Genomic DNA, 14792 nt, shown 5'->3' on the forward strand with positions numbered 1-14792 from the left:
CTCCCAGTCTAGTACCAGAGTACAATCTGTTTTAAATGCTTTACTGTTTAATTGTGGCTCCTCTTTGGTTGCTTTTTGTGCTTTTTATTTTCTCATTTAATAGCTTTATACCTGCAGGTTCTAAGCATACTGATGCTTGGCTGAGTTTTCTAGTTTTTCAGTGAAGAGTAAAGCATGAGAATTGTAATTCCCTTTCCAGGTCTCTACCCATGTGGTTCAGTCAAGGCTCTGCCCATTCCACACTTACTCACAATTGTGTGGGTGAGGAGGCAACTTCCATGATGACAGAAAGAGCCCATGCAGAGCCTGCTTTGTCCCTTCTATGTCCCTTCTGCATCCCTTTGTCTCTTCACGAGCTCCTCATGAACATATTGTATGGGTGTAGCAGAGCTCTCATTGATTTCTAAAGCTGGGAGGATGGAGTAGAGGGGCAGAGACAGCATCCTTTGGTTGCTGGCACCTCTTTTCTCCACTCCATGACTGTTGGGTGACTAAGAGACTCCCCTTTGCAATTGTTTTCATGGGTGACTTCTGACTGCTGTCGCTTGTGCTTTCAGTCAAGGAATAATTGTTCAAGTTTACCTTGGCACTAAACCAGACAGGGCATACTCTACTGTTAATTCCTTATTTTAAAATACAAGATTATTATGCTGCATCTTCAAATCACAAGAAACCTATCCCTGAGCATTCTCACGTGCTTTATGCCCATGGGGGATATAGCAATACCGCTGGTCATTCTGATGTATAACTAGTACCAAAGGAATCTATAGGGTCATTTTCTACTGCTGCTGTAGAAGAGAAGATTATCTTTATCTCTGAAATTGCTCCCTTAGTGCTCATAGAAATACAGTAATTGAGAAAGCGGTAGGAAAAGATTTTGTCTAATAGTAGCCCTGATCTCTAAAATCGAGTTTAACCACATAATAATTACACACTAAAATGTTTGACCAGTATGACTGATATAAACAAACTAACCATGGAATTGAGTGCCTGGAAAGAGGTTTTATTTCAGATTAATTTCATCTCATGCTGTATATACAAGATATTTGTATGCTTTCAGGTCAGGCGACTGATTCTGAAGAAAAACATGTGGTTTTAGCTGCATGAACTCTTTTGAACTTCCTTCCACCTGCAGGGTCTTTGAATGTCAGGAGAAGCAGACAACAACTTTGTTTTACTGGTATTATTCTCCAATGTCTTAAAAGAACAGAAAGGTAGTACAAAAGTTTTCTTAAAGAGAAACATCCCGCTCTCCAACCTATTGGAGAAAAAATGCAAAAGATGCGCCTCTTGAAAAAGCTAGCACAATGTTTTGACTCTACTATAAGAATTAATAAGATACAGACTTTTTTTTTCTGTGAGTATATAGTTTAATGTCATCACTTCCTTCTGTATAAGCTAAATGGTGAGGTTTGGTTACTGCTGCCAATATTTTAATATAAGCCCAAAGTCAAGTGCAAAAGTTTTGGCTACACATACTTCTTTTAAATTTCCAGTTTGAGATTCAGCCTAGCATTTCAGAGGTGGCAGCGTGGCTGTCAGTAGAACAGAAACTCTTTGAGAAATGAACGCGGAGAAGTTGTGTGCTGTCTGATCAGAAGGTGCTCCGTACACTGCCTCCGTCAGAAAGAGGGCACCTTCCTTACAGGGAAGAACCAACATCGTTTGCAACAAAGACAAAGATCTCGGTGATATGTAAAACTGAAGATCCTTTTTCCACCAGTGAATTTAATATCATAACCTTCTTTTCATCTAACAGTAAGGTAGTATGACTGTATTTCTAGAAGATTATGCTCGTAGGCATTAGTGTGTTCCTGACATTTTATGATATGCTATTGCTCTTAATGAATCTCTATTTTGGGGGATGTTTTACTTCCTTTTTGCACATCAGAACATGCTTTAGATGTAACATTTTTGATAGACTTGACTGTGAAAATAGGCCAGTTTTATTTTAAAAAGGAGTTTTGTCAACTCTGCCCACAAGATTTGTTGAATTTAGTAAATGCTGCAGATGTGTACTAAGAGCCATGATATCAGCAGGAAGGCATATGGGAGCACCCGTTGTGCCTTCCACTGCCTCTCACCCACCAAAACTTCAGATAAGTAGGGAAGTGTGTGTGCTTTCAGGAGCTTTTGCTGTCATTTATTTGGCTATGGTTCTATTGAGCAGCCAGAGAGGAGGCTGTCGGGCGGGCTGTCCTTAAATTCCGGAAGCTTAATGCTTTGTTGTTCGAAGCTCTGAGCAATCTCTATCACCATGATTTAATTATTGAAACAATCCCTTTTCGCAAGACGAAACTTCATGTGCATTATGGTAGTGGAGACAAATGCAGATGGGCCCTGCTGCTAGGATCCTTGGTGAGAGGGAAGGGTTGCATTGCCTGTGTTTGGGGTGACCATAACGTTCTTCATACTTCATAAGGCCAGCGAAGGCTCAGAAAGGGATTATTTAAGTCTGTAAGGAAATACAGCAATAGGAGGAATTTGCTGCTTAAGCCAGTTTCTTTTTCAGAGTTTCTGTTGCTATAGCCATCTTATTCCTAGTAGAAACTGCTGGAAGGGATGGAAAGGGAAAAAAAAAAATGGCCCTTGCATTGTGCAACAGGTGCAGTTTTCAGTTGTGAGCATGGGCTGAGCTGAATCTCGTTTGCATACACAGAGAATGGCTGCAGGCAGCCTAGTCAGTAACTGCCACAAGAACTTAGGATTCCTGCGTAAGTATTTCATATCTCTTGGAAAGATGCCAAGCAGAATTTAATTGCTTGTGGTGAAATCGTTCTCTGTGGCTAGATAGGGCATTGAATACTTTTGAACTTTTAAATTGCTATGGGACAGCCTGGTCTAGCGTGGTTGTATTTAATATACAGACAAATAATGAAAGATACTTCTTAATCAGATAGAGTTCTTTGATGCACTTTTTTGTTTTATGTATACCACACTAAGTTGAGGGAGAGGAAGGCAGTTATAATAACACGCACATTTGTTTTTCTGTTTAGTAAATTCACAGGTGTTTGATTTTTCTTGTGTCTGCCCAGGAAACCGCGTCTTGTCTCCTGGAGAGTCTGTTGGAAAAGGTCTAATGCCAGAAGCTGCAAAAGATCTCGGTCTCCCTGAAGGGATTGCAGTAGCAGCATCTCTCATTGATGCACATGCTGGAGGACTAGGTCATTATATTTACTATTCTTGGAAACAGGAAAGTATTGAATTAAGTTTAGAAAGCCATTTTTCTTACAGCCTGTTTTGTATTTAGCAATTTGATCTGATGCTATTCTTATGAAATAGGATAATGAAAATAAAAAACCTCTCATGGTAACTGCTAATATTGAATATCTGTTTATAGAAAGCAGCTATCACTGTTTATTTCTTTTCAGCTGGATTTCCAAATTGTTTGTTAACTTCTGCTAGTTCCACTTTGAATTCCTGAACTGAAACACCATTGTGTTGGCATGACAACGTGCTGAGAGTTTGCATCTTCTGTTGCTCAAAACTTTGGGGATAAGCAAGAAAAATAAAAAATTAGCATTCTAAGGGAAAAGTCTCATGTCTGAGGCTTGTTCATAGTTAGTCTTTCTGCTTAGTTTTAGAAACAATTCATGTTTCATTTAAATAATGCAATAGAGACTTTCGTATACATTTATGCTATCACCATGTGGGATATATAACAAAACCGCTGCTTTTGGTCTAAGGGGTTAGAATATGTAAATACTGTGTATCTAAACTAGCAAACAGAAGTAGAGGGGGAACTGGCCGCTGCACAGCATTCCACTTCTGTGACTTTGAACTTTTTATCCATAACTGGAGGGGGAGGCCCGAGGCTTTGATTTTTTTTTTTTTTTTTTTTTTTTTCCCCCAGCCCAGTGTTCTGATGTGCCTGGTCAGGCTCAACGGCTTCATTTTCTTACTATGCTTTCTGGCCATATCTAAATACAGTCAATAACAAAGTGATTCATTGTAACTTTTTCAGCAGGAAATTGAGGTTTTTTTAGTTTGATAGTTTAGAAAAAAGTCTTACCTCAGAAAGCTTCAGTGTTATCAAAACAGTACTGTTCAATGGAAATCTATTGCTCATCAGAGTATTTTTCTCTAGATTTAAATGAAACTTGATTAGCTGCTAAAGTACTAGTTTTGTTTTAAATATTCTGTGGTGTTCTAAATCTCATTTGTTCGTCTAGGAGTTGTGGCCTGGGACTTTTTAAATTTTTAAATCAATTTACTTTGCTTCTGATAACTGTTTCTGATGAGTCTAAGTAATCATGTAGATTGCTTTTCTTATTACCTCAGGAGGATTAGATACAGATGCAGCTCCAGAAAGGATGACTGAGTTTTAGTGTCATGGTTGTAGATGTGTTGTGTCCCTACTATTGTGACTTAATTAAAAATCTGTTTGTGTCAATTAGTATCCTAATTGCATAAAAATGTGTTTAAAACTGTGTGCTCTGGCAGTTTTGCATTCTTGAAAAGGATGTAATAATAAGCTGACCCGAAATAGTAAACTTGCTGAAAAACTGGACTGTCACAGAGCACGTGAAAATGACAGTGGAGGGTCCTTGTTTAATTGGCATCATTATGCGAGTTCTGGATTCAGAGCACAAAAAGTTTGCCCATTAAATTTCATGCGCTAAAATCCACGAATTGAATTTAAAGAAAAGAGCTGTTCATTTGCTATAGTCTTCTGTAAAGAAACTCGTAACATTAGAAATATGTAGCTACTGGCATCCAGCAGAGTAAGACTTCAGTGGATAGAGACAATCTGCTTATGCTAGTTCTGTTTATCAGAATATGTTTTCCCAGATGGCACCACAAACACTAGCAGGCTACTGAAATCATTGCCAGGAGAAAAGAAATGTATAGGTGGTTGGAGAGGGAGAGAAGCATTACAGAGGGAAGAGTCAATAACGCAGTGGGAGAACCTGTGTGCTAATCACACGATAACTGAGTAGAGTCTGGGAGAACAGGAGGATTTAAGATGGAACTCATTCTTCTTGAATCTGGGAAGGGGAATAAATAGGTAGGGAAACGAGTAGAAAAGACAGTAAAAAGGAAAAGACTTGGATAGCAAAAAAGCAGGAGCAAAACGAGAGCTGGAGAGTGCAGATGTATGTGAAGAGAGTGAATAGTGTGGCTACATGTTGAATACTGAATAGCTCTCCTTCTTCTATAGCTGTTAATAACAAGAACCTAAATCTTTTTCCTAGTTTAACCTACAGTGTATAGAATACAGCACTGAAAATCCTGAAGGAAAAACAGAAAAACAAAAGGTGAACGCAGATAATAGAACTAGGAAGAGAAACTGTGTTCTGATTAAAACGTATTAAGGTTGGCAATGCACTACAACATATTAATCTTTTAATATTGATAAAAGGGGCACAGAAAAAAAGAAAATAGAGAAGAGATATTTGAAACAGTGAATTCAAATGTGAAAATATTGGAAATAACTCTTGTAGTTGATGTAAAACTTATGTTTTGAAAAGGTGCTGATGTGTGATTTAGTGCTTACTCCGCTGTGATCTGTATTGGAACATGAGGCTCTTCAGTTTTGTATTGTTTATGAAAATACATTTGCAACATATGCTGACAATTCAGTTTAATAGATTTGTTCCCTCCGAAGTGTGAACAATATTTTTAACTCCTTTAAGAAGTTCTATTACAGTGTTGCCTAGTACAGGAAATTGCCTTATCCAAAATTCTTAATATGAACTCATGCATGTCTGTGTTTGAGCAGTGAAAAATAAAGCATAAGAGGTAGAAGCCGTGCTTTTAGCTTTCTTTTGTTCCTTACAAATAAACTGTGTGTCACAGCTATGCTACTATATAGTTACAAGCCAGTGAGGATAAAGTGACATAAGGACAGATTTTTAAAGACTGTACAGTTTTAGACCTTAATTTTCTGATTATTTAGGTAACTTCCAACAATGCTAATACCATGATAACCATGGCAACCATGAACAGACCGATTTAATAACAGAATTTTGCAGCGGTGACCTAAACAAGAAGGTGTTAATGAAATGGAGCATCCTAACCAGCAGTAACGCTTGGCATCTTTCACAATGTTTTCATGTTTCATGAAAGCAAATGCTTTCACATTCCTTCTAGAGCGAGGAGAAAGATTTTATTATTTTTTTAGCAGGATTGGCAAACTGGTCACCAGACTGCGCCGTGCACAGTCTGGTGACTAGCTTGACAGTTGATAAGTAGTGCTCAAGAAAAAAAAAGACAAACAAAAGGATGTTATTTGTTGGGCTGCTTCATTTTGCTGGGTGCACCGCAACGTGATGCAAGAATGCAGCCTAGGAGAGGGCAGGATTTCCACTTTAGCCTCCTCTTAAGTGAATTAAGCAGGATGTGATGAATGCTGAAGCTTGGCTGTAGGTCTGCCCCCAGTAGGCAAGCTCCTGGCCCCTCCCTGGCATTTCCTGGCTATATGTTTCTGCTGCAGGCTGAGTGCTTGCTGAGTTTGTCCTCCATCCTGTCCTGTCCTGCACGCCGAAGCTCCTCAGAGCCAAGCACAGTTCCTTTAAGGGAAGCAGTAATATCTTTTCCTTTAGATGGGTCTGTCTGACATGGACAGAACAGCAGCAGCAGTAAAGACAACAAAACAGGCAGCCTTCCAGCCTCCTGCCAAGTTACCCCTTTCTCCAACTCATCCCGTGACAAGACACATCATACAGTATGTGCGTGATAAATTGTGAACAAATAAACATATCTGCAGGCTACTGTACTGCCTTTCACAACTGGGCAGCCTTTTATTCTGCATGTTAGTGTACTATCTAAGACAGGTCAGGTTATAGTCAAAATAAAATTTAAAAATTATCATGAAAAACATAACATAGAAGAAATCATCTTGTGTCCTCATGTATCTGGAATAAAAATACATTTTGCTCTGATTTGATAAAATAACTTTGTTTATTGACTAAGTAGACTTGTTTGATTTGTGGCAGTGGTGTGAGATACTTGGTAATTATTTGTGTGTGGAAAAGCTCTGTTTTGTGAGGGTTGGCTTGCTCTTCTTTAAAGTAGAATTTTAATTTTATTTCAATAGGAGTAATTGGAGCAGATGTGAAAGGACATAACCTGCCATGTGAGAACCAGCCGATTACATCCCGACTTGCTATGATCTGTGGAACATCTTCATGCCACATGGGGGTAGGTTGTATTCGTAGTCCTAATTTGTACAGAATCTACTAATGTTTTTGAAGGGAAAAATGACCTTTGTCCTTCTCACCCTTTTCCTTGAATTTTTTCTGGTAACTCTATCTTTACCTTTGGATATTAATTATATATTACCATGCATTTGCTATTAAGCAAGAACTTTAATAGTAGTAGAAATCAATACTGAAAAATGACATGGAAAGTAAAAACCATGATGCCAGAATGGCTTAAAGAGCAGCCTGAAATCTGAGCCAAAGATTCTGAGCTTGTTAGCCGTGACAAGCCTGTCACTAATGTGTTACAGAATAGTGTCTTTGGAGGAGTGCATGTCTTCAGTCACAGCCGTTCTCCCCCACCTCTTCACTTAATCAATACAAATCCTTCTACCTCTGAAAGTTGCTGTGGTGTATAGAATTATGATATGTATCATGACTGAAAAGAAAGAAAAACCGCAATAAGCAATTTTCACTTTGCTAATTTTTCTCAGTGAATTAATACAAAAGCTTTTTCTGAGATTGCAATTAAAATTTAGTATCTGCTTTTGAAATTTATACCTTCTTAAAATGTATGAGTCTGAAAGCATTCCATTTAGATAAGTACCCTTTTCTGCCACATTTTTTATTTAAAACTCATTTTGGTCTTAAATTTAGAGTGATTATAACTTGGATTTTTCCAAAATGAGCAAATGGCAATAGGAGTGCTAGAGGTGTTAGAGAAGACTAACATGCTTTATGGAGAGAGCTCCAGTAGACAAAAAGAAAGGAAGCTGATAATAAAATGTCAGGCTTAATAGTAAGTTAAGTTGTCTTCATAGTAACAGCATGAATACATCGTGATCCTGAGCATGAATAAACGATGATCTTGTCACATGGATTGTAGTTCAGCAAAGCATTTTAGCACATGATTGAATTTAAAAGATGTGAATAATCCCAGTATTGTGAAGCACAGCATTTAACAAAAGCTTAAATCCTGTAGACCAATTAGAATATATTTGGATTCCTTCCTAAACAAGTTTCAAACCTCAAACTCTACCATTCTTAGCTTACTCTCTCTGAGAAATTACATTGGTATCTCTTTGTCTGTCACAGGGCAGATAGGGCACCCCGCCAATATCAGCTCTGGTGGAAGAAGTCACCCTTCGAGCCTGCCACTACTTTTATTATTTCCAGGTTTCTTGATGGAGGTTTCTGCCCTTTCAGAAGAAGCTGTTTGTGTGAACTCTTCCTAACCTGTTTCATTTAGCTGAGTTAGTTTATATCGTTAAAATGAGTTGGGCTAATAGAGACATAACACTGGACTGAAATGAGCTGAGGAGCTCACAGACAGTTTCCCCAAAAGGTCTAAGGGCAATGTTGAGCAGCTGGAAATGGGCCAGCTGGCTCTAACTTACTCCTTTAGTATAACTAGCCCTGGAGGACATGTGTGCGGTTATTTATTAATTTTTGATATATGTATATTGGTAAGTTCTAACATAGTCCCGGTTCATAACTGTAGTTTGTTTTGCTTTCCGAACTGGAGCAGAACCTATCAGTATGAACACTTGCACAGTATGTTTTGTGTGCATACTCCACGACCATGAGAGATGTGGCTCCATTAAATATGCTAGTGTAACAAAAGTGACGAGATAAAGTCCGTGTTGACGTTAATCAATGCTCTGTTCTGTCATTAAGGCAACCTTAAAGTCATACACAGACTGCACACCATAGGCAGGGTAGAATATTTTAAGACTCTTAGTCACTTGAGCGCACACTTGGGAATAGATGCTTGTGCAGTTTTTGGCTAGATTTAAGTAGATTTTTATTTAAATATAACTACTCAGCATTTTATAATCATTTCCTTAACTGCCTGCCTTCACTCATCTGCTCAGAGGTATAACAATCTCTAGCCAGGAGACAATAAGTAAATTCTAAACTTCTCTGAATTTAATCTGTGAAGGACTTTGGTTTACTGTTCTTTTATCTTTTACCTGCATAGAGTATGTAGAGCACAGAGAGCAGTTGTATTTGTGTTTTAATGAGACCTGTATGCAGCTGCGTTTGGCTGAAATTAGCTGTTCCTTTTTTTAATTAGGGCTATAAAATGAAAGTATATTATTCTTGTGTTTTGATAGAAATATATATTTTCTGTCTCTGTGTGCACCAAGGGACCCTCAGGGCTACAGAGATTAATCATCGAGTTTAATTTAATGCAGTGGGAGAGAGACCTGTGTGGTCAGGCGGGCATTAAAAAGTGCCTTTGATCTGCCTCAGGTGCACTGAGCCCCAGTGAGCCAGCAACAATAATACCTTTGTGAGATGATCAGAGACGAGAGAGGGAGAAAATGGCCTGTGTGGAAACTCAAGGCCGTCCTTTGTTGTGGTTCTGGCAAACGAAAGGGCCAACTGTCAGGAGAAATTCAGAAAACAGAAAGCAGGGTGAAAGTACAGTTGGATTTCTTTCAAGGGATCATAACAGGAAACTGTTCAAAATCATCTGCTATGCCTTTCTTTCTCCCCCCCCTTCCTTCTTTTATGGTGAGGGCAGGGGTACTACTGTTGGTGTATGTGTGTTGGTACAGTATTTCCATTCTCTAGACTGAATACTCCATGAGTCACCGAAGCAGATATTGCTTGAACACAGCATTTACTTTAAACTTTAAGAGAAACTACTCCATGACCCAGTTTTCATTACCTCAAGGACTCTAGAGATCTTGAACAAAAGACTTTGCTAATCATGCCTTTGATATTTTAGAAAGTACAAATGTGGAACCTAATTTTACTCATGGCTATAATAGTTTAATTTGTGGTAGAACTACCATTTTTGAGTGAGGATATGCTTTTGGAATTAACCGCTGACAGTTTGGGGTAATCAGACACGCACAAAGCATTTTGTGTTTCTGTTGAGATACTTAGAATAGCTCATGAAAGAAGCAAAAAGCATGTTGTAATTAGGTTACTGATCCACGTCCAGGTCTGAGTTGGTGGTTGCTGAAAGTCACTGCCACCTCAGGGTTCATCCATTTTCCATGAGGGAAAAGAAAAGAAAAGATGGTTTTCTGAATATTTTTGGACAGTTATTCATTTTACATGATTCTCTGCTGCCTCCTTTGCCCTAGCAAAAGTTGCCGGCAGAATTTGCATTTGGAATGGCAAATATGCCGTCCTTTTACTTGTGACGGATTGTCCCTTAGTATAGGGCTGGGATTCATTTGCTGCAGCTTTGATCTGGCTGTGCAGCGTAGGTATTCCTTTCAAGTGATGGATACTCAGTGGCTGACTTTTCTGAGTGGGCTGCTGCATGTCATCGTGCTTTGTAGACCCTGCTCTAAGCTTCAGCACCCACATTTAGTTTTGGAACTTTTAGGATCCTTTCTATGTGTTGCCATGGCGACTACAGAAGATGTGTGAGTAGTTTTTCACAGTAAAATAGCAGCAGGTTTTGGGCATTGAAATAGAAGCTTGCATGTTATGCCTAACTGGTAGTTTGCATGGGTCTAACAGATGTGCCCTAACTTCTGGGAATAAGGTAATTGGTTTCCCTAAAAGGCTATCTTCCTGCCAGTGTCTTACGGGTTTTATGGGACAGTTCAAAGGTTTCAAAAATCCTTTGCTTTCTTCTGAAACCTTTATGTGATCAGAGGGGTTTCAAGTACAGATATCTGTATTGTCGTGTCCAAGTCCTGAACCACAAGCATGCTTGCCCTTTTGCAGATGGGTAAAACCACCAAGAATTGAGTTAACTCTCAGGTGCCAGTTAGAAAACAGCAAAACAGTAATATAAACAAGCAGTGTGACAGGGTACTTGTACTCAGGAATTTCCTAGTATTCCTTGAAGCAAGTGATCTAGCACTACTGCTGCTTTTTTCTGGTAGATGAATCGTGCAGTTTCCCATACCCGATACCAGCATAGCAGTGGGCACTAAACTCACATAATACAACTTTTTTCCCTCAAAGTAAAACGTTTTGTTAGACTGTAAGGTTTTTGTCAAAGAGGCTATAGGTTTGGGTAAACTTATGTCACACCTAATAGAATGGGACTAGACTGGGTCTGGTTTTAGGTACCAGAGGTTGCGAAAGGAATTTGAAGCGATTTTAAAATGGTAGGCAGAAATCAATGATAGTTCTGGAGTGTGAAGATTGAGAGCGCTGAGGGTTATGGAGTCACTTGGGCATAGTGCCTTTTCCCCCAGAGTGGGACTTTGATGGAGGACTAGGATGACATACATGCAGAGCTGCAAGATTCAGAAATACTCAAGCCCGTTGTGAGAAAAAGGAGAGATCTTCTTTTGCAACACCCCATCTTCTCTTTTGTTGCCTGCAGTATGGGGTCCTTGCTAATCTTGTATGTGTACAGGATATGTGCTGTTTATGCACATTGAAGAAAATAACCCTGTTCATAAAATGTGTATAAACTCTCATTTCTACCTATTTTGTGGTGAATTAGGCTCACTTAAAGATCAGTGTTCTGCTTTGCACTTGTCCCAGGACAGTTTTTCCATTATGAAAATATTTGTCATTCTTGCTCTAACACCTTTTTGGATTCACAGCTGAAGGAAGTAGCCAGGACAGCTTCTAATGGGAATGTTGTCTGGCCGGATTTCAGCTTACTGAGGCAGGGGTGTCCAAATTTGCTGGCATTTTGAGTCATTCATCTACCAGAAAAAATACACAAGGTTTGCATTCCTTCCCATCCAGAGTCTCTGATATTTTTTTTCTGTCTTTGTTTGGTGATGTGGTCTATGTGCTTCTTCAGTCATTCCTTCTTCTTCATCAGCTCTCTGTACTCAAAACCTTTTTTTGGGGATTGCCAGATGATCTTTTCAGGTTTAGATGGAGTCTCTTCCTTTGCATCTGTTTTTGTTACTTCTCTGACTCTTGTCATTGGGAACTGACTCACCTGGCTTAGTGCGCAATTCTTTTTTCCCCTGGTGATGTGTATGTGGTTTGAAGCTTATAATTTAGTATTTTTTTTATATTGAAGAGGCACAAGTAATTTATCTTCTGTCTTTTCAGATTTGCTACATGACCTGAAAGACAGAACTTGAGCAACTGCACAAACAGCAAAATGGGCAGATCATTTTGCTGTCCCAGTGTTTACTACGGATTATTTCAGGAAGAGTATCCCATACTCTCTTTTACCAAGCCTGACTAGTCTTTGCCTGTTTCCTGCTAAAGGAACTTCAGTCCAATTTGCTTATTCTAAATTTGTTCATTTGATTCTCGTGATGACTGGCAAACACAATAGAGCTTCTTTGCTCCACAATATCCGCCCAAGCTGCCAGCTTTGTTCACGCAAATAGAGTGTAAAGCACGTTTCCACCCCCAAAGCATGCACAGTACGTGTCCTTTGCAGTACATCCTGGAGTGGAGACTGCAGAGACATGCTGGCTCAAAGTGTTCTCATAGCCTGATCTCTGTAATCTCGGTGGGAGCCAGACCAGCAAGTGGATTCAGTATACTTTGGCTCTGATACGAGAGTCTCCTCTTCAGAACATGCCACGTTGTTAAAGCAACAGAATTTTGAGTAATTACTGCGCAGGGACTCCTCAGCTGCTTGAAATCATCTGTGATGAGGGGAAAACTTGCAGGAACTAAATAGGCTGGTGCTTGTTTTGCCAGCTATATTTAATCTAGTGGGATGGCACTAAGCAACATGTTTCTGGAGAGCGAGTCGGAGGACTGTGGGCAGCACTTCAGCCTTGCACTCTTCAGTCACTGCTGCACATGCATCCCTGACGTGAAACGTGCAGTCTCCGAGGGGACAGGGCCAGAAGCCCAGGGCAGTGCGTCTGAGTGCCAAATGGCTGTGACCCAGGGTTTAGCGAAGGCAGCAATTTGTCCTTCTCCTGACCAGGGGAAAGGGGCTGGGTATGGGATGATCAGGCGAGCAGGGAGAAGGGGGAGGAATGCAGTCAGAAAAAAATAAAAACAAAAGCAAAACTATGGAAGCTAGGGCAGCCTGGACAAGTTTTTGAAATGTTCTGTGAGAGCTTTATGAAATTGATAAGCGCCTGCCCTCTTGTTTTTTTAATATTCTTCTCTTCTGTAAGGCCTGTTCTGCACATGAGTCACAGAGCTAGTGTCTTTCAAATGGGAGAAATAAATTAATATCACAGGAACCTCTCCCTTGCTCTGTCCTCATTCAGTTCAGTTCTGCTGGCTTATATATTGCATTTGGCAGCAGTCACGGTACTGACTTCCCAGCTAATGAAGACGTTTTGCATTCAGGGAGGACCGCATGAAATGAAAACCACATTTACTTCCCGACTGTCATTACAGGTTGCCCGTCCTTAGTGTACACAGATTCAACCTTCTGAGGAAAAGGTCACAGAGAATATTCAGGTGCTTTTTCAGCCTATGGCCTTAGAAGCGTTACATATCCATAAGATTTCTTCTTCTACTTGTCCCTCAAAGAAGTCCTCCACACCCTTTTCTGATGAGATGGCCTCATTCTATGTTCTAGCATCCTTGATTTGAAAAAGAAACAAACAAAACTGTAATATCCCCTTTGCTGGCATTAATTTCACATTGTATGCTTTGTTTGCATTGTTTTGTTTTTGAAAGGCGAGAAGTAAAATATTTCTGCTAGCAGGGTATATAAAAGATAGTTGCTTTCTGACCTCATTATATTCATAAAAGCTAGGAAGACTTCAGTAGTGGTGGGAGATCATGTGCAGGCAGCCTCCAAAACCCAAAGCACTTACTTGCAGAACTAGTAAACCACAAAGCTTAAGATCTTGAAATGTAAATAGGAAGTTGGAGAGTTTACTTTAGAGCCAGCAGTGGTGAGTCTGTATAATGTTTATTTCTGCTTGCCTCCCAGCCTTTCCTAAAGCTTGGCAGAGATGAAAGGGAGGCTTACTCAGTAAATGAGTTATTAAAAGTTTCTGTTATGAGCAAGGTTCCTTTGTTCCTGGCCTAACATAATTCAAAGCTCAAGGTATGCCTTGGTGACTGGGAGGATGGGACATTCCTATTTAGTGTATGCCTGTCAGACATCCAGGTTTTGCACCCCTTTGCTTTGCTGGTAATCAACCTGCTCAGGGGAATGTAAGCTGAAAGCAATACAATCTCTATTGTGCATAAGCTAGATAATGCTTAGTAACGTGTCCAGAAAACTGTGCAGTCAACTCTCCTTCCCTTTTGTGAACAGATCATTTGAGTTCAAGGAATCAAAGAATAGATGTGGGCAGAGCGAATGCTTTGAAAAGTATTCTGCTTGGAGACTATATGAAGGCTAATATTCTAGAGACGTCTCACTGACATCAGTGAAAAGACTTGATTTGAAAATTCTGACGGACGCAGTTGTTCTTACACTGCGGTTAACTGCAAACTACACTGTGTGACACAGCCATGTGTTAGGGTGTCGGATTTATAATACTTAAGCCTTTCTGCAGTGTCTTCTCTTTGGTAGTCTTGGGGTTCTTTGCAACAGCAGATGAATGGGGTAAGAGAGTAGGAACTGTTACTCCAGTTTTGTTAGATGGGAGATTGAGGCACTTCATAGCTTAGTAAGTTTTTAATTGTTATGTCTTTACTTTCACAAACTCCACCTATCCAGTGCTTTGGGAGCATATGACATCTGACTGGGAAATTTTGCCTTGTATGTTGCAAAGTTCTACCATGTTCTGAAATGGCAGCATTTACACACTGCAGACAATAGTA

At 39.7% G+C, this 14792-nt stretch overlaps 1 protein-coding gene across 1 annotated transcript in view; it reads left to right on the forward strand.

Moving 5' to 3' along the window:
- Positions 1 to 14792, forward strand: part of FGGY (FGGY carbohydrate kinase domain containing) — a 133018-nt gene that overhangs the window by 56135 nt on the left and 62091 nt on the right. The window contains exons 6-7 of the mRNA XM_086462351.1: positions 3036 to 3164; positions 7040 to 7143. Coding sequence (XP_086318477.1) covers positions 3036 to 3164; positions 7040 to 7143 — 233 coding nt within the window. The remainder of the gene's footprint in view (positions 1 to 3035; positions 3165 to 7039; positions 7144 to 14792) is intronic.

Source organism: Leptosomus discolor, chromosome 3 (genome assembly GCF_034619465.1).
Source record: "Leptosomus discolor isolate bLepDis1 chromosome 3, bLepDis1.hap2, whole genome shotgun sequence".
NCBI classification, from domain to species: domain Eukaryota; kingdom Metazoa; phylum Chordata; class Aves; order Leptosomiformes; family Leptosomidae; genus Leptosomus; species Leptosomus discolor.